The sequence below is a fragment of the Periophthalmus magnuspinnatus genome, chromosome 4, assembly GCF_009829125.3.
Source record: "Periophthalmus magnuspinnatus isolate fPerMag1 chromosome 4, fPerMag1.2.pri, whole genome shotgun sequence".
NCBI lineage: Eukaryota > Metazoa > Chordata > Actinopteri > Gobiiformes > Gobiidae > Periophthalmus > Periophthalmus magnuspinnatus.
Genome location: NC_047129.1, coordinates 9594214 through 9613046, shown reverse-complemented (window position 1 = coordinate 9613046; position 18833 = coordinate 9594214). Strand labels below are relative to the sequence as shown.

Below are 18833 nucleotides of genomic sequence, written 5' to 3'. Positions count from 1 at the left end.
TTAAAACTGCTGTTTAAGTTAAAGGTCATGGGTCCAGGACAAGTTCATTTTGTGTTGGTAAATCACTAAAATGACAGGGTTCAAGAGTTGCTGATTGCTTTTCATGCACATAAATTGAAAGTATTGCATCTGTAAGTGACTTTCTGTAGTAGCTCGAGCCCCTTAGAACTTACTGCATTTTCTTTATATCAGAGTGCAAGCCCTCTGCAGTGGTTTCCAGTTTTTTTAGTCCTATGTCAAAAAAGTTGCAAAGTTCTCTTGTTTTGTTAATTCTGAGACATACATTTTTGTGAGAGGATTTGAACGACTATTTTGAGGACTTGTCCTTTTTTTTTTTTTTTTTTTTACTTTTGTATTACAATAAATGAGTGTAATGAATATTGCCATTTGTCACAGGTCAAATGGTCTTGACTTGATATCGTTAGTATTCAGTAAACATTGCTTTAAACCCACTAATTCATTGTTAAATTTCACAAATTCCATGTCCAAACAATTTTCACAAAAAGTATCATCTGATAGGCACACAAATTGTTGGCAACTAAATAGTATTTATACAATTGTCTAGCCTAATTTGTATGGGCCTGGGGTCATTTGGAAAACAGGTCTATGCAATTTCAAATATTGTTGGTCATCTTTGAGTTAAGGGCGGTAAGAGTGAAGGTGGGACTGACAGTCTGAGGGCTTGGTGACTGACTTCCCATTCACTCGTGTTTTATATACATATAAATAAATATATATAGTTGAACTGTCCTGTATATAACAGTAATGTAGCAATAAATGTGCCATTTTGATGACAGATTATACTTTTTCCAGTGTGTGGCATTTGAACATTGTATAGCCTACATAAAAATAAAAGAAAAAAATAAAACAAATTGTATCAAATGTGTTGTAGTTGGTTACATTCTGTTATGTTTGCCTGAAATGTCCTACACTTGTAAACAAAGGAAATGAATGGTGGGGACTTGCATGAGGCAGCCCTAAATATTGCCTGTCTGTAAAGTGCTTTTAACACAGGCAGTAGAACGGGCAGACTGGGGTCCTACTCTGCCATTAAAAACAACAGGCGCTGGCAACAGAAATAAAAGCACAGAAGGTCAGAATGGTCCAGAGTATTCTTAACAAAATCATTGGGAATAAATATATTTCCATCGTGAGGACGTGGTAAGTGGTGTCCTGGGAGCATCGTTCTGGTTTTGTCAGGATACTTGTGTGTCCTTCTGGCTGACCCGTGCGGAGCGGGCACAGGGGGCGTGGGGTTTATATCTAGTACTGTAACCTGCTTGGACAGCTTGACTAATGAAACCTCCCATTAAAACGTTGGCTGTCTCTACATTCAATGATTTTTGACAGGTGATTCTTCCAGCCAGTTTGTTTAGTTACCAACACTGATGCAATGGTGTCTCCAGGTATTATTAAAGCTAAAGCTAATCATGAACATTTTAGGGGGGGACTTGGATTTTTCTGTTAATTTCTTCATTTTTTATTTTTTTTTTATTTGTTAATGATTGTGAATTTTCGTTTTATGTATATTTTGTATGTGCCTACATTTTCATGCCTAATTTGCTCCTCAGGGTCCCAAACATGGTGGCCTGGGGAACAGTGGGCGGCGTGGCCCTTGTCCACTTCACAGACTGGCGGTTAATCTTGGACTATGTGCCATACGTTAATGGGAAGTTTAAAAGGGATGAGTGATGAATTATAATTTCAAGTGGTAAGCATAAATTGGCCACATGATCAATATGGTAAAAACAGAACACAGTGTAGACATGTAGCCTGGTCTGCAGCATGCATCTATTCTAGACCTATTCTCTAGACCTAGTCTTACTCAAATAGTTTACAATACATACAAAATACATCGGTCCTATTTCACAAAGCAAGTTCAACTAACCCTGAGTTTAAAGCCTTAGTCAGAGTTTACCTTTTCTGAAAGCAGGTTTGGAGCTGAGTTAGACCACTCAGAGTTTGTTCACTTTGGGTTTAGCTGAGGAGAAAAGCCATAATCAATGGATCACAGAAAAAAAGATTCCCCATGGCAACGGTCACGTGACTGTGGACAGGTTAAATTCAGGTTTAATATTAAAATGGGTGGTTAAGTAATACTTTAATGATTAATTGGTGTGATGCAATAAATCACAAATTTGTTTTTAACTTTTGTAATTTATTAAATACTATTTTAAACAAAAAAAAACAAATTTTACACACTATCATTTTGCACATGTAGCACATAAAGGTCTGATATATATTTGAGCATTTGGTGTAGTAACACATACTTTTATATGTGATATTAAATACATGAGATGAAGGCAACTGTTAACTTAATTGTTTTGCTTAACAGCTGATAAATGTGACTAGAGTAATTTAACAAGCTATATGTAGTGATCTGTGCTCTAAATTACTAATTGAAACAAAATGTAAAAAGGTGTAAAATAAATTATCCACATGATTAAATCTTGATCTTACTTTTCCTACCTCTATGAATGGGGACTTGAACTGTCCAATCAGAGCTCTCCTTCAGCAGCAGGTTAAATTCAGGGTGAGAGGAATAAAACCTGCTCTTGCCCAGGTTAGGTTCACAGAGTGAGTTAATGTGGTGATTGACTCAGGGCTTAGGTTCACTCTCCGAGAAGCTGAAAACTCTGAGGTGACCTCTTTTAAAGGTTAACAAAGTCTGAGTTTGGACTAAACTTGCTTCTTGAAACAGGGCCATCATCTTGTTGTCCACTGTTTTCTTATTTTCCAGTACCTATTTTTCAAGTACAGTTAAAATGTGCAAAATTAAGCTGCGTATAAGCCCTAAGCCTTATACCCTTTTGTTTTTGCAGGACCACATCTGAAGATGGGAACATGACTGTTTTGTCAGTGCAAGCTCAGTGTCAAATCCATAGATCTACCATTGGTCTCCCCAGACTCTTTGTAACACAAACTGTAATCTGTTGTATTTATGTGAATCTAAAATTATTTAAAGTATATGTCAGTAAGGCCCATGTTCAACATTAATCTTCCATAATTGTGTAAAATGTATTATAAATAAAAAATATATTTTTTGTTTAGCCGGTCTATTGGTCTGGTTATTATGTGGTAATTATGGTAGCTATGCACCTGTAGCCTGTTGTAAAGCACAAATTAGACCAAGCTGCAAATGCTAATAGCTCTGTTAATGGTTATTATTGATGAGGGTATGGTGCAGCTTTTGTTGGTGCACCTCAACCTATGTCTGTTTTTACAGACTGTATTCTCCTTCTGTGGAGGCTGCGCTGATAATGCCTTTGATTTGTTCTGTGGAAGGGGGAGGGGACTCTGAAAGAGGAGAGGGGAGAAGGGATTTAACAGCGAGAGGGAAAGGAAAGCTACACTGTCTTCAAGATGGATAAAAACGAGTAAGTACATCTCTCCACACGTCCTTACGCCGTTATTTGCAAAATCATTTAGGTTAATGCATTTAATTCGCAACGAACCATTTGCAAAGACTGAGCATTGCAGCAGGCTGGCAGTGTTTATCATCAGCGGGTCGTTCACTCGGTGCGCTTACAGTGGAAATGTCATGCCGCTGTTCTGTGTCTAGATGTAGATAATTTATAACATTATTATTTTAGAGGCCGACCATAACGCTGCATTTTCTGGACTGCGTCGGGACGGTGTCGTTTGTACACATAAGAACAGAGCAGACATAGTAGTTATTAAACGTCTTATTTAAAAGTACATTTCAATGACCACATGAAATGCTTGAGAAGCTGATAGAATGGTATGTTCGTCTGATCGTGAAGATCTACTTTCTTCATTCATAAAAGCCGGCTGCAGTGCAGGCTGAATGACAACGGCAGGCATTGTGTTTCGAGAGAAGCCAAGCTTTAAAACTCATCTGAATAGCAGCCTTCCGTACACGGTGCACAATGAAAATGTGTCATGGATTTGCTGTTTTTACTCAGTAATAACACATTGTCGGGGACTATTCATGGTCTATATGTGGAAGTGGTTTTATTTATGTGCAACATGACCGTCCTTTGCGTCTTTTTGAAAGACAGATTAAGGGGCTTCCGGTTTGCATGTCAAAATAAAAATAGGCTATAGCCCATTCATTGTGTAGACTATTACTGCAGGCGAATATTCGGAAAAATTACCTACTAAACACAATAGACTGAACAAATCACAACAACTTTGTCTTTCTTACTACCAAGGTAGGCCATATTTTTGGTAGACAACATCACTCAGGCCTTTTTGCACCTGTTGAATAATCACAAGAAAATATTGTATGAGTAGCATACTTATAAGAGACAGCTGAGGGTAGCTAGTTCAAGATAAAGTGTGGTTGCATTTTAGGTCTTCAAAATGGGGTGAGTAAGAATGCTATGAGATGAAAAGTAAAGCACTTCCCGTGTGATCCCATCCCCTCCACGCTGCCTTGACGCCGTACATGTCCTATGTTTTTCCTTGCGGATGTAGCCCTCATGCCCCACAAGACAGGCAGGTAGTGATGAGGCTGAGGTCCGCGGCGGAGCGATCTGCGCCACGACAAAGAGCCGATGTTAGCCGCAGCTTGATCCCACTCAGGGCGCGCGCCGTATTATGCTGCAAACAAAAGCGTAAAAGGCGAGAGGGCTCACCGTCCACTTTTCACTAACTCGGCCTACTTCTTGGTAGTTTATTTTAGTTGAGTAAAGATTTCGTGCGTGGGCCAATGGAGAAGAAAAGGTGGGATTGTACTGCTCTTCCCAAGGGCTGGAAAATGGAAGAAGTGACCAGAAAGTCCGGTTTGTCAGCTGGGAAAAGCGACGTGTATTATTTTAGGTACTGCACGCACAGGGGTTTGTAAAACTTACACAGGACGACAAAAGTTGGACAGTACTGGCATAGTGACGCGTAAAGTTTGGGATGAGGGTGGGGATTGGTTGCAGCAGGCCCCCGCTGTGGTTGGCGCTCGTGTCAAATGAATAAACATTAGTGTCATTTCAGTTAATCCTATTCATTTTCTATTGAAGTGACCCAACCACGATTTTTTATTAGCAGAGGAGAAGAGCAAGATGAGGAGCAGAGGCAGGAGAGGGGGGAGGCGGGTCGGTTGTATAGTTTGTGGTAGGACAATTGCACATTTATACTGTGTTAACCATGGTGTGTGATGTACAATGCATTTGCATGGATTTCTAGCACGTATCCATCCACAGCTGATGGTCATTGCTTTCAAGATGCCTTTATGGTTACTCCCTCAAATGGAGTTTAATTTTATTTTTGCAGCATTATCATGTTTACATTGTTTTAAATGGTGTGTTATAGTGTGCTATTCTGCTCACACCTTAGGACTATCTGCATTCAGTGGATAGGACTACATTGTGCCAGTGTGCAAAGCATAGTTCTACACATTGCTCATTAGCTGCATCCCTCTCACTATAAAAGTTTTTGAATTCATTGAACATTTGGCTTCTGCCATTTTTGTGAACTCATTTACAGCATGTAGTGGTGCTTGTCTTTGTGTTCAGTTTGTGATCTGTTTTAGCTTTTGTGTTTTGGCTAAAGGTTACCTAAGTACCTTTTAATAATGCTGTTTTATGTCTGTATTTTTGCTAGTCCATCTGGGAAGAAGTTTCGGAGCAAACCTCAATTGGCTCGTTACCTTGGAAACCAGATGGACCTGAGCTCCTTTGATTTCCGCACAGGAAAGATGCTGATGAGCAAACTCAACAAGAACCGGCAGAGGATGAGGTACGACAACAACAGCCAGAACAAGGTGAGAGTCCAATACTGCAGATTTCACTGCCACTGTTAAAAGACAAGATCTCTAACTCTTCCTTCCTGTTGGTGCGATAAGGGCAAACCAGATTTGAACACATCCCTCCCAGTCAGGCAGACAGCTTCTATCTTTAAACAGCCTGTTACAAAAGTCACCAATCACCCCAACAACAAAGTGAAGACAGATCCTCAAAAAGCTGTTGACCAGCCGCGACAGGTGAGAAAGAAACACAGAACGATGATGGTGTCATCTCTTCTCAATGAAACCCACCTCACGTTAAATAATACATTATATCTGAATGTACATTAATTTTGCAGTTATTTTGGGAGAAGAAACTTAGTGGGCTCAATGCTTTCGACATTGCAGAGGAACTTGTAAAAACAATGGAACTCCCAAAAGGTTTACAAGGTATAGTATTTTTATTATATTGTATTTGAAAGGATTAAAGACATTTCTATTCAAGTACTGATCTATATAAACATGATCTCCTCAGGTGTTGGTCCAGGCTGTACAGACAAAACTCTTTTATCAGCGATTGCAAGTGCTCTTCACACGAGTGCGGCTCCCATCACTGGTCAGCTGTCTGCAGCAGTGGAGAAAAACCCTGGCGTGTGGCTCAACACAGCACAGCCACTGTGTAAAGCATTCATCGTCACAGATGAAGACATCAGGTTAGGCAGAAAACTCCTAAACATCCAGTGTCTCATCTGGTATACATGGACATGAGAATATGCATTCCTTTTAATTGGCAATTAGTTAAAATGTAAAAAATAGCATGTTGCATTAAATTATAAATCACAAATACATATTTTATAATGGAGGGGTTTACAGCCAGTGTGTTGTCATTTAAAACAAGTGGTTCAAAGCACATTCTGAGGAGGTCATTTGACTCACCTTTTGCATTAAATTGCGATAAAGTCACTATTGATTGTCATCAAAAAATGTATATTGAAAGTCATTTTAATTTTTTAAAATGCTTTCATATTTTGTCATATTGCCCAGTGCTGAGTTTTCTCAGAAGTGTATTCCGTAGATGTTGGTTGAAAGGCAGAGTTTAACGGTTTCCTGTTGTTGGTGAGCGTAGGAAGCAGGAGGAGCTGGTGTACAGTGTGAGGAAAAGGCTGGAGGAGGCGCTTATGGCCGACATGCTGGCCCACGTCGAGGAGGCCGCCAATGAAGGAGAGACTCTGAAGGAGGAGGGCAATGGCAGTGAGGACAGTGAGAATGTATAGCACAGGTTGGTCCAATGAATCGATAGAAAATGAAAACGTCCTTCAAATGTATTGCCAAAATGATTTAACTATTACCATTGTGTCTTCTAGGATTTGAAGTTCAAAAGTTTTGGTTCCTGATTATTTTGTCACAAACAAGTACTGAAGTCTCTCTCTTCATCATTGTCTGAACTGCATCATGGATGAATACTTTTTTGGACAACAGATAATTTAAATGACTGGGGTTTTGAGGTCAACCGATTTGGATCATAAGATGGTTTTTAATCCAATTTATTTGAAATATGATATTTAACCTCTGTGAATATAATCAGTGTTTGCAAAAAGGTTTGTATGTTGGCGACAATCACCCAAATTGTTTTTTCTGGCGATAGAATATGTGGTGATTTTGTGTTATTGACACATTTCTATGTTACATTTTTTTATCATGCACTCCAATATTTTTGAGCCAGGCAGACTTTTTCAAACTAGATTTAGCAGTACGAGCTAATCTGAAAGAACTGTTGAAGTATATGCTACAACCACAACTTGTTTTTGACCTCAGTTATTTTGTGAGTCATTTTCAGTATTGACCAAAGAGGAGACATTTTGTTTTGTAAGTACAAAAACGATGGAAGTTAACCTGAACGTAGACTGACTATAATGCTAAGGGACTTGATACCTCCTCTTTCTGTTCATTGTAATTACAGGTGCTTTATTGGTGCTGTTTCACACTGCATTTTTGTACCAGGATTTCACAGCTTCACCCCATGTTATTTCAACTTTTTAATGTTACTACACACAGACTGCCTCCTCTACCCACGCACAAAACTGGTCATGAGTAATTTTGTATTTTTATCCCTGTTGATTATTATTATTTCTATTGGATCCACTGAAATCCTGTCATATTGTGTATCAACAGGCTGTATGCAGAAATTGATTGTATTATTAAAATTAGTCCAAATGTCACCAACTATGTCATCTTATATTTTTTTTATTGATAAAACCTTGACATCTTAAGTATATTTGTAAAGCAAGTGTCTCTATCCAATCCGTGTATCCTCCTCTGGATTAACAGTTAACTTAATAGTGCTCCTGCCTTGTTGAGACAGTGAACAAAGTACAAGCAATGTGACTTAACAGACGCCGGCTTGGGACTGGATGAATGAAGGACAACTGCTCCTCCAGATCAGTTTTTTTTTTTTTTTTACCACAACACAGCTCCTAAATATTTGTAATGGGACCACTGGAACTATACTGCAAGGTACAACAAATGATATACAATACAATATTTCTATGTTTTTCATGGACTTCATAAAGAAAGGATTCTAATTTCAATGCTATGGCTAACTACTTTTAAGGTTATTGCATATGTTCCTATTATGATCAAATTAATGAGTGATGAGTACATTTAATTCAAATTAAAGTTGTAATCTGTAGGCTGAATGACTTCACTATGTTCTCTAATGTCTCAATTATAAGAATGTGGCGTTAATCTTTAACACTGTCTGGGAGCATTTATGCTGATGTAAAAGAAATATGCTGTGGGTGGGATCCCGAACAATATACCAGCCATTAAAATGTAACATTACACAATAATTAACAACTATATAACATGGAAAGATATGTTGCAAAATGTATGTTTAGTTATTTTAGTGCAAAACTAGATATGATTTGATATGTATAATTAAAATGAATAGCCCCTAAGAGGAGGACACATCCAGATAAAAGTTCTAAATGTGTTACTTATAATGAAATGAATGTTGTCATAAGCAAAAGCAACAAGAGACTGGTTTTATGTAAAATAAAAGATTGTAATGATGTGCGTTTCCTCCAAGGCCTGTTCAGGCAAATGGGAATAAAGGCAGTTTTTTTTTAGAGGTAGTGGATTTATTTATTTTTAATATTAATGCTATTTTTATCTGGGCCTAATTATTATCAAAAATAATTATCATGGATATTCACAAACTTTTCACTTGTTCATAGTGTTGTGCTTGTTTACTACAGGGAGCAACTGTGTGGGTTCCTGATGAAGATGCAGTGTGGGTTTCAGCTCAACTCCTCCGTGACTACAACCCTGAAGAAAGACTACTTTGTCTACAACTCGGCAATGGACTGGTATTAGACATTTTCTAAGTGGAAATAAAAGATCAATAACTAACAATCACAGTCTTTCCTTTGTTAGGAGCTACATTACACAGTGGCATCCCTGTCTGACCTGCCACCTCTGGGGAACCCGGATATTTTGGAGGGAGAGAATGACCTCACAGCTCTGAGCTTCCTCCATGAACCTGCCGTCCTACACAACCTACGAGTCCGCTTTCTGGACTTCAACAGTATCTACACTTACTGTGGTAAGACATGGAAGAGACCAAAACTACTTAACTACTTAGACTTAAAACTACTTCCCAGAGTTTTATATTGTATTGTAGTGGAGGGTATATTTGCACTGAACTACAAGGGTCCCCAAACCTTGATCTTCTGGAGATCCACTTCCACTTATACACTACAAGGAGGATTAGGCGGGGCTTTAATCATAAAAAATCTATCTACATTTACAAATACACTTAGCCTATTCAATGCATGGTGGTCAGATGGGCACAAGTTAAAACAACTGATCATTTTATATCTTCACTGATCATTAACTGCAGTAACCATATCTATATCAAGTTTCCCTATTATTCAGTTCACGATGATTCAGTCCTCTTAGCTGTGCTGGCCCACCACCCTTGCCTCCAATGTCAATGTACACTGTTGTATTAACACTGTGTGAATGGTGGGTTCCTTAATTTAAAGGACAGTGACTAATTAAAGTAGAATAGAGCTATTTACATTACATTCCACCAGATGTCATCAAAAACACTTAACATTTTAATATCTCTGCAGGTATTGTTCTTGTTGCCATCAATCCTTATGACCAGCTCCCTCTGTATGGGGAGGAGGTGATTGATGCATACAGTGGTCAGGATATGGCAGACATGGAGCCTCATATCTTCTCTGTGGCAGAAGAAGCATATCGCACTATGACCAGGTAAAGACATAGGCTTTACTCACAAATTAAGTAAACATTTATGCCACCTGGTAATGCATCTTGGAACATAACAACAACATTTGGGTTCAAAGATATGAAATAATAAATATTTAATGTTTTCAGAGAGGAGAAAAATCAGTCAATTATCATCAGTGGAGAGTCTGGCTCAGGCAAAACAGTTTCTGCTAAATTCACCATGCGTTACTTTGCTGTGGTGGGAGGAGCAGCGCAGCAGACCAGTGTGGAGGAGAGGGTCCTGGCCTCAAATCCCATCATGGAGGTCAGGGATATTGTGCAACATTTTACCATATTTACACTATTATCACCAGTAAGTGTAGCTCAATGTAGGCCTGTTTGTTTTGTAGGCTATTGGCAATGCTAAAACCATCAGAAATGACAACAGCAGCAGGTTTGGGAAGTACATTGAGATTGGTTTTGGAAGAAAAGGGGACATCATTGGAGCTAACATGAGGACATATCTGTTAGAGAAGTCAAGGGTGGTTTTTCAGGTAAGTCCTGTTATTATTATTATTATTATTATTATTATTATTATTATTATTATTATTATTATTATTATTGAAACTCATATATTGTACATTTGTGTGCATACCAGGCCTCCTCAGAGAGAAACTACCATATCTTTTACCAACTTTGTTCTGCCCGAAATTACCCTGAGCTGAGAGAACTCAAACTGCGTAAATATGAAACCTTCTTAAAATTTTGATTTCTTAGTTTAATTTAATTTCCACTGACACTCCCTCTCTCTTTGTCATGTAGTTGCACCTGAAGATTTCTGCTACACTCGTCAGGGGGGAGACATGCATATTCCTGGCACTAATGATTTGGCTGAATTAAAACGCACATCCGATGCCCTTACTATTTTAGGTAAAGGATACTTTACACTAAAGATTCAACTCTTATTGTTATGTTATTATTGAACCTTTGTAGTATGTCATAGGCCTATCAGTTTGATTTGTTGACTTGCAGGTGTGCAGGCTGACCAGCAGATGGAGCTGTTTAGAATCCTTGCAGCAATTCTTCATTTGGGCAACGTGAACATCCAGGCCAGTGGGAGGAATTCAGACAGAAGTTATATTGATGTAAGAAACGTTTTCTTCATGATTCAGCTATAACACGTTGAATCATTTTTTCATGCAAAGAATTCTAGGATTTGGGTGTCTACTGTCTTGTAATATGTGGCCCCATATTGCATTACCAATATCATATGATGTTATAGCAGTTATTATCTTAGAGCTTAAATTTCCAGAGTCTGTCCCTCCATTTCCCACCTCATTGAACACACTGGATTTTTGTTTTTTGTTTTTTTTTTTTAACAATTTGAGGTAGTCACCCTAGGTCCACTTCTAGTCCTATTGTTTTAGCTCCAACTTTTTAGGTCATTTTACACTGTAGCAATTTGTATGACCAATAACTGAACATTTTTATTATCTTGTTTCCAGGCAGATGACAGCTCTCTGGCCATCTTCTCTAAGCTCTTGGGAGTAGAGGGCCCTCAGATGGCTCACTGGCTATGTAACCGCAGACTGACAGTAGGAGGAGAGACGCTAGTGAAGCCTGTGTCTGGGCAGCAGGCTGTGGAGGCCCAGAACGCACTGTCCAAACACATCTATGGACAGATGTTCACATGGACCGTCCACCGACTGAACTCAGCCCTAAGGAGTCAGAGAGGACAGCCCAAGAGCTTCATAGGAGTGCTGGACATATATGGGTCTGCAACAGCCGTCCATGTTGAGAAGATGTTTTCATTGTTTTTTGGGATTCATTTGTTAATGTTGTTTTTGCTCTGTTGCAGTTTTGAGACCTTTACAAAGAACAGTTTTGAGCAGTTTTGTATCAATTATGCAAATGAAAAACTACAGCAGCAATTCAATAGGGTAAAATCCACTATTGTTTTTTTTTATTAGACAAATAATCGTTGCATTTTGACCAAACTCAGTTGAACGGTCTGTGCGGCGTAAAAGATCTCCTCCCACAAGACAGATCAGACAGTTACTAACTTGATGATTTGATAGACCTGCAATAGATGGGCTCAATGCATTTTCCACAAAACACAAAACCCTACGACACATATGTCAAACTCAAGGCCCGGGGGCCAAATGCGGCCCTCCACATCATTTCATGTGGCCCTCGACAGGGTAAACTCAAAGGTATGATGGTATTAAAATGTAATTTTATCAGGAGATACGCAGTTATACAGCCACATTTTTACATCTAGGCTAATGCATATGCAATATTTGTAACTTGAACAAGTAATAATTACAGAAACAGTTAATTAACAAGTTAAAAAAGTAGTTAGATTTATTTTATATCCGGCCCTTTGAAGGCAGCTATTTTGCTAATGTGGCCCCCGGTGAAAATTTGTTTGGCACCCCTGCCCTACGATATCAACCGCAGCAGTGACTTTGGGCTGGCAGAGGCCCAACGGTTAGAGCAGTCAACACAAACCTAAAGGTTGACGGTTGAATGCCCGCTTGAATCAGTGTGTACAGTTGTTGTATCGTTGAGCAAAACACTTCAACCAGCTTGCCTCTTATCAGTGTGCAGTGTTTGCCAATATGATGTAGTGCCATTGTTTTCTTTTGGCTTAATTTTAGAGTAGATATTATCCAGATAACGACTAATGATTGACTGTCAACTAGTCAACTATTGCATGTTATTACTTTGTGTTTCCTACCAGAAGAACCTGAATTTACTACACCTTAACTGTTTATCTTTATTTATTTTCAGCACGTATTCCACTTGGAGCAAGAGGAGTACATCCGTGAAGAGTTGGACTGGCGTCGAATTGAGTTCAGTGACAATCAGTTGTGCATCAACCTGATCGAGGGGCAGCTGGGGCTTTTAGACCTGCTGGACGAGGAGTGCAGGGTCTCTACAACTCTCTTGTACACTGAAAAAAAGAAGTTAAAATAATGTTAAAATGCCTTAAATTGAGAATATTACAATCGTGTTTTTGTTTTTTTTATCTTCAAGTTTAGATGTATTTTTAGTTTGTTGCTATATCTTAAGTTTTGACTTGTTTCATTATTGTTTATTTCTTTCTCTTTTGTCTTAAAAACGTTATTTAAACCCGACCTACAATCTAAACTAGTTGAAATGTCCCAAAATGGATATCTTAAAGTGATATTGACAAATGCATACATGAACATTGGTGTCATTCATTCAGTATGTTCATTATCAGATGCCTAAAGGGTCCGATGAGAGCTGGGTAAGGAAACTCTATGACCGGCACTTGAGCAGCACACCTCATCCTCACTTCCAGAAACCCCGTATGTCCAATAGTGCTTTCATTGTTCTACACTTTGCCGACAATGTAAGAGAAGTAACAACATCACACAGTTTGTCTCTAAATCTCATCTGAACTGTGATATCTTTGTCTGTTTAAAGGTTCAGTATGAGTGCCAAGGCTTTCTAGACAAAAACCGAGATACAGTCTTTGAAGAGCTGGTTAACATTTTGAAAGCAAGTCAGGTAAGCGAAATAAACCTAGTCCACCAAACTTGATTTGAGTGAGTGACAACATCCAAAGGGCTATTGAGACATCTTTCAAAATGCAGCTATATCAAATTTGCGTTTGTACCCTCATATTATTCTTTCTTGTGTCAGTCAGAGCTGGTGGCTGAGCTGTTCCAGCAGCAAAGCACTTCTCCCTCAGTCGCCCAAGAAAGTATTCACTCTGGAAGAAGAGCTCACAAACTCACTGTGGGATTTCAGGTAGCTGCAAAACTGTTCTCTCCTCTGTAATTCTATCAAGCTTCATGAGTTATCAGATTGTGTCTGGTTTAGTTTCGTCAGTCTTTACAGTTGTTGATGGACACTTTGAACAACACAACACCTCACTATGTCCGCTGTATAAAACCCAATGACTTCAAAGAGCCTTTTACGTGAGCCTACTGCAATAGCTTTACTACATGTTACTCAAAAGTGTGTACATTTGACCTTACATTGAACTTGTTTGTGTCAGGTTTGATCCAAAGAGGACAGTCCAGCAGCTGAGAGCTTGTGGTGTACTAGAAACCATTCGCATTAGTGCTGCAGGTTATCCATCCAGGTAAAAAAACAAAACAAAAAAAACGTATTTAATCACTCAAATTTTCATCCACTTTACAAATTTTTAATGACCTTCTTGGAGATGCAAAAAAAAAAAAAAAAATGCTGTGTTTATACTCTTTTGATACTGACTAAAACGTTTAGAGAATTTTTAATAAACAAATAAAAATAAGGGAATTGAATGATAAATTATACATAAGATCATTCAATTATGAAAGACCCCAGTATATGAACATCCTTGTAATCTCTCCTCTTCCAGATGGACATATGAGGAGTTCTATACTCGCTACAGAGTTCTGCTGCGTGGCGCTCATGGCCAGGAGCAGGCTCAGGTCTCGTGTCAAAAGGCTTTACCCAAGCTCATACCCGACCCGGAACAGTACCGCTTTGGGAAAACCAAGGTGTTTTTCCGAGCGGGACAGGTGGCTCTGCTGGAGCGTCTGCGGGCGGAGAGGCTGAGGGTTGCCACGGTGATTATCCAGAGCTGGGTTCGGAGGTGGCTGGCTCAGACCTGCTTCCACAGGACCCTATGGGCTATCATGACCATTCAAAGATACATCAGAGGAGCACTGGCAAGAAGGTATGGGCACTCTTCAAATCAATTGTGTTAGAGGCCTCTTTAAAACCACATGTTTTAGGGGCATTATGTTTACCCACTTGTATGGCTATAGTGTAAAGAAATGGCATATGGATTTTGCACATAAGAGGTGTTTGTATACTTAAAATTTTAACTAAAAGGTTATCTTCTGTGTCCCCAGGCTTACAATGACCATGCGTTACACAAAAGCTGTTCTCATCATTCAAAAGACGTACCGCATGCTTGTGGTCAGACAGTTATTCCAAATGATTCGACAAGCCACTATCACCATACAGGCTTTCACCAGAGGCACACTGGCACGACGGCAATATAGACAGGTTTGACTTCTTGACTTCTTCTTCTTCTTCACAAACGTTATTTTACACTTTTATTCAAAATTGTGTTGTTTAGCTTTTGGCAGAGCGAGCTGCTGTGCTGGTGCAGTCTAAAGTGCGTGGCTGGTTAGCAAGGCGTGCCTACAGACGTGTGCGGGCTGCTGTGGTCTTTATGCAGTGTTGTGTGCGTCGACGTGCTGCCAGGAGAGAGCTGCTCGCACTCAAAAAAGAGGCAAAATCCGTGGAGAGGTACAGAGAGCTCAACAAGGGCATGGAAGTAAAACTGATGCAACTGCAGCTACGACTGGACAAAGAGGTAAACATAGGATATGGAGTTTTCATATGTAAAAATTGGTGGAAAGGTTTTATTATTTTTTATGTGTTAGGTTAAACAGGCCACATTATTGGGAGAAACCTTAAATGCAGAACGAGATGCCAGGAAAGAGGAGTTAGAAACCCTCCGAGCGACTTTACAGAAACTACAAAGCCAAAAACCTGAGCCTCAGCCCAGTCCAGAGATCATCAAGGAGGTAGAGGAACAAAGACAAGCCAATGAGAAGGCTGTACAGGAAATAGAAAGATTGACACAGGTGCATTTCTCTTATCTACAAAATACCATATTGTAAAATGTGCACTGGTTAAACTACTGTACTGTTTAAATGACTCTATTAGGAGTTAGAATTGCTGAAAAACGAAAGAGAACATTTTATGAAAGAAAAAGAGAACCTGTCAGCTCATCTCCTTACTCAACAACAAGCTGGTGAAGGCAAGTATTCAGTATGTTTTTAAAATATTTCCACTTTGCACGTCTTAACCACATGTCTGTGTGTCCGCAGAGAGCATACATGAGGCGGTGTTGAAAGCGACAACTGCTATTAAAAGTGATTTGGATGAAGAGAGGAGGAAGTACCAGGGTCTTTTAAGGGACTTCTCCAGACTAGAGCAAAGATATGACAACCTCAGAGAGATGAGTCTGCTTACAGAGGTCTGACATAACATGTATTTAAAACATTTTACGGCTTATTTATGACAGTATTAAGACTATAATAAGTGCATATCTCCTCAGCGCACCAAGGGTCACAGGAGGACAGACTCCACTCAGAGCCTGAGTTTTGAGCCTCTCTCTCCCTCTTTCACTCCTCTATCCTCTCTTTCGACCACCCCACTCTCTGCATCCCCCTTCCCATCAGGGCTGCCCTCTCCTGAGCCAGTGCGCAGGATAAGCGTCACATCACCCACCTTTGAGAGGAGATCACCATGGAGCTCAGAATCCAATCCAATGGTACTATGAGCTAAATATAGAGTAAAGAGACTATATAATATTGTCCAGGGTAGGTAATATTAAATTGGCAATAGAATTACAATGTGTATGGCCTGTGTTAGGATCTGCTGATGGAGAGCCTGGCTGTGGCCAAAGACCCCACAGTGAAGATGAAAAGCGATGACTTGGCTCATGCTTATGATGCTGTCCGTGTGGCCAACAAGTCAGTATGCAAACAATGTGATATATTATTATAATACCACCAATACAAACACATCCAAATGTGTTTGTTTTTTAGATTTCTGGAGAATCAGTTACATAGTCAGCACATTCAGTGGCAGAATGAAATGGAGGCTTTGAGATCTCAGCTCAGAAAAGTATCATCTTCTTCTGGTACAATACCTCAGGTACACATTGTAACCTATAATATCCATGTTTTTACTAAAATGTATGTAGTGTAACAATATGGTTTGGTAGGATTTTCAGGACTTGCTTGAAGCTAAAGAGCAGGAATGTGTGAGACTGAGGCGAGAGCTGAGAGACCTTAAAAACACCAGCACACTCAGGAGACTCCTCACTCAAGGTCTGTTAAATGACATGTCGTATTGTGCTATTGGCAGCTTATATTATGGAAACATTTGATCATTAAATGTTATCTTTTTTCAGTTCTGTCTGTGTCTTCGACAGCTCAGGAGAGCTCATGTGTAACTGAATCACCAAAGTCTGCCCCAGTTGCAGGTTTACTTGAATGTAGGAAAAAAGATGAAGGGAAACTTCTAAAGAATCTTGTCACTGGTCAGTGCTGACTTTGTTTTTGTTTAAATGTGAGACATGTGAGACACTGTAACTTCCCCTGATGTGTATCCAGAGTTGCATGGGGACTTGGCCCTGACTTTACCTCCAGGTCTCTCTGCCAGTGTGCTCTTTTTGTGCCTGCGTCAGATCGACCAAACTGGAGACCAGCCACGAACTCGATCCTTCTGCACTGCCATTGTCTCTGCTATTAAAGCTGCTTTAAAAGTAATTGCACTTTGTATCATGTTTGGAAAATGTGTTGCTTTAAATGTTAGGCACTGTATATTATAGTATAGTAAGTACTTCATTCAATTCTGTTGAATTATGTGTTGTCCATAGAAGCACAGCAATGACCTGGACATGACAGCACTTTGGCTAAAAAATGGCTGCTTGCTGCATGACCTTTTGGCCCAGCACTCTTCAAAGCAGGTGAGGAGAGCTTTAAATATTACTAAATAATGTGAAAATTACTCAGTATTTATAAAGACTGTTATACTTTCAGACGTGTGAGTCAGATGAAGTGGTGTCCTTTGTGGTAGACCTGAGTGACCAGATTCGTGCCTTGAGTGACCTTTGTATTCAGGCCTATCAGCAGCTTCTGTCCATCACTGAGGCTCGGCTCCAGAGCGTCATTGGTATGAATGCACTGGTCACATTGCTGCTAGTTCTTTATATTGACCTTTTTTCCTCTATGCACTAGTGCCAGCACTGTTGGAGAGTGAGAGCCTGGCAGGCTCAGCTGGAAAGCTGCCATTATCCAGGAAGGGTGCAAGCTCAGACTCTCGTGTGGTGGGGGGAGAAGCCCCCAGCATGGACTCATTACTGAGAGAATTAAGGGCACTATACACGGCCATGTCCCGCCAGGCTCTGCCTCCTGAGCTCATGGAGCAGGCCTTCCATCAGCTCACCTACCTCATGTGTGCCTCAGCCTTCAACAGCTTGCTGCTCCGCAAGGACATGTGCAGCTGGAGCCGCGGCATGCAGATACGGTAAAAATCATCTCATAGAATTAAAAAAAAAATCTAGATAAACTAGAAAAGTAGCAAACGTAGTAGTCCTGCATGAGCAATGATTAATCTAAGTATTTATATGATATTAGTTTTATAATCTTATTAGCTGTGCACTATAAACTAAATATAACTGAAAGATTATACATATATGAGGATATATGTTTAACTGTAATTGATTTTATAATGTGTGCTTCATCACTCAAAGTTACAACGTAAGTCTGCTGGAGGAATGGCTGCGTAGTCGAGAACTGTCAGCAGGGGGCGCTGTGGCCACATTGGAACCCTTAATCCAGGCAGTGCAGCTGCTGCAGATGGGGAAGAAAACTGAAGGCGATGCAAAGTCCATGGTTCAGACATGCACAGCTCTTTCTAGTCAGCAGGTGGTGCACTTTTTCCCCCTCTATTAATACAACAATAGTATGTGCATTATAATAACTTGTGCCTGTTTTAACCTTTCAGATTGTGAAGATTCTGACCCTCTACACACCCCACAGTGATCTTGACGAAAGAGTCACTTTGAACTTTATACGCACTGTCCAGGTATTGGTTGTTATTTTGTTAAAATATTTGATAACATTTGGTGATATAACCATCCCTGCTTCTTTTTAGGGGCTTCTCAAAAACCGCTCTGACAGCCAGGCTCCACAGATCCTTATGGATGTAAGACAAGTCTTTCCTGTGACATTTCCATGTTTGCCTTCACCAAACCTCCATGCGGATCAGCTGAAGATCCCAGACAATCTTAAGATCTCCTTCCTACGCAGGGCCTAAGAGTGTATGAATTTGTGCCTGATTGGCCCAAACTATATTCTAACTTACTTTG

General features: G+C 39.7%; 3 protein-coding genes across 5 annotated transcripts; all 3 read left to right on the top strand.

Annotated features, from left to right (window-relative positions):
- The first annotated feature begins 1025 nt into the window (after positions 1 to 1025).
- On the top strand, positions 1026 to 2993 carry LOC117393989 (cytochrome b-c1 complex subunit 10-like). Its single transcript, XM_033991988.2, has 3 exons — positions 1026 to 1161; positions 1572 to 1711; positions 2823 to 2993. The coding sequence occupies exons 1-2, from the start codon at positions 1100 to 1102 to the stop codon at positions 1690 to 1692; spliced, it is 183 nt and encodes a 60-aa protein (XP_033847879.1). The 5' UTR covers positions 1026 to 1099; the 3' UTR covers positions 1693 to 1711; positions 2823 to 2993.
- A 291-nt stretch (positions 2994 to 3284) lies between these two features.
- On the top strand, positions 3285 to 7903 carry mbd3b (methyl-CpG binding domain protein 3b). Of its 3 annotated transcripts, none has more exons than XM_033991987.2 (7): positions 3285 to 3377; positions 5560 to 5719; positions 5801 to 5938; positions 6040 to 6130; positions 6216 to 6393; positions 6807 to 6959; positions 7045 to 7903. In XM_033991987.2, the coding sequence occupies exons 1-6, from the start codon at positions 3364 to 3366 to the stop codon at positions 6952 to 6954; spliced, it is 729 nt and encodes a 242-aa protein (XP_033847878.1). In that variant the 5' UTR covers positions 3285 to 3363; the 3' UTR covers positions 6955 to 6959; positions 7045 to 7903. The 3 variants fall into 3 exon arrangements, with proteins under 3 accessions (XP_033847878.1, XP_033847877.1, XP_055077034.1); XM_033991986.2 differs by lacking the exon at positions 3285 to 3377 and adding an exon at positions 4459 to 4785; XM_055221059.1 differs by lacking the exons at positions 3285 to 3377; positions 7045 to 7903 and adding an exon at positions 4463 to 4785 and having other exon boundaries at positions 6807 to 6968.
- Positions 7904 to 8067: 164 nt separating this feature from the next.
- si:dkey-110c1.10 (unconventional myosin-Vb) lies at positions 8068 to 18814 on the top strand. Its single transcript, XM_055221058.1, has 34 exons — positions 8068 to 8194; positions 8938 to 9048; positions 9116 to 9284; positions 9817 to 9961; positions 10085 to 10241; positions 10327 to 10470; positions 10575 to 10656; positions 10739 to 10846; positions 10949 to 11061; positions 11422 to 11856; positions 12710 to 12850; positions 13164 to 13295; positions 13370 to 13453; positions 13589 to 13696; positions 13769 to 13866; positions 13947 to 14033; positions 14292 to 14612; positions 14791 to 14947; positions 15021 to 15260; positions 15331 to 15534; positions 15617 to 15714; positions 15785 to 15929; positions 16011 to 16226; positions 16328 to 16428; positions 16504 to 16612; positions 16683 to 16788; positions 16872 to 17000; positions 17074 to 17225; positions 17340 to 17429; positions 17503 to 17635; positions 17701 to 17989; positions 18216 to 18390; positions 18470 to 18550; positions 18620 to 18814. Exons 1-34 carry the CDS (start codon positions 8168 to 8170, stop codon positions 18779 to 18781), a joined length of 5049 nt encoding a protein of 1682 aa, XP_055077033.1. The 5' UTR covers positions 8068 to 8167; the 3' UTR covers positions 18782 to 18814.
- The last annotated feature ends 19 nt before the right edge of the window (positions 18815 to 18833 follow it).

What these genes read in the sequence shown, in the direction of transcription:
- LOC117393989 (XM_033991988.2), top strand. Translation starts at nt 1,100, where the DNA reads ATGGTCCAGAGTATTCTTAACAAAATCATTGGGAATAAATATATTTCC. An exon ending in ATTTCCATCGTGAGGACGTG is followed by an intron (nt 1,162 to 1,571) that starts GTAAGTGGTGTC and finishes TTTGCTCCTCAG; the next exon opens with GGTCCCAAACATGGTGGCCT.
- mbd3b (XM_033991986.2), top strand. Translation starts at nt 4,676, where the DNA reads ATGGAGAAGAAAAGGTGGGATTGTACTGCTCTTCCCAAGGGCTGGAAA. An exon ending in AGCGACGTGTATTATTTTAG is followed by an intron (nt 4,786 to 5,559) that starts GTACTGCACGCA and finishes TATTTTTGCTAG; the next exon opens with TCCATCTGGGAAGAAGTTTC. An exon ending in ACAACAACAGCCAGAACAAG is followed by an intron (nt 5,720 to 5,800) that starts GTGAGAGTCCAA and finishes TGGTGCGATAAG; the next exon opens with GGCAAACCAGATTTGAACAC.
- si:dkey-110c1.10 (XM_055221058.1), top strand. Translation starts at nt 8,168, where the DNA reads ATGGGACCACTGGAACTATACTGCAAG. An exon ending in CACTGGAACTATACTGCAAG is followed by an intron (nt 8,195 to 8,937) that starts GTACAACAAATG and finishes TGTTTACTACAG; the next exon opens with GGAGCAACTGTGTGGGTTCC. An exon ending in CTTCTGGTACAATACCTCAG is followed by an intron (nt 16,613 to 16,682) that starts GTACACATTGTA and finishes ATGGTTTGGTAG; the next exon opens with GATTTTCAGGACTTGCTTGA.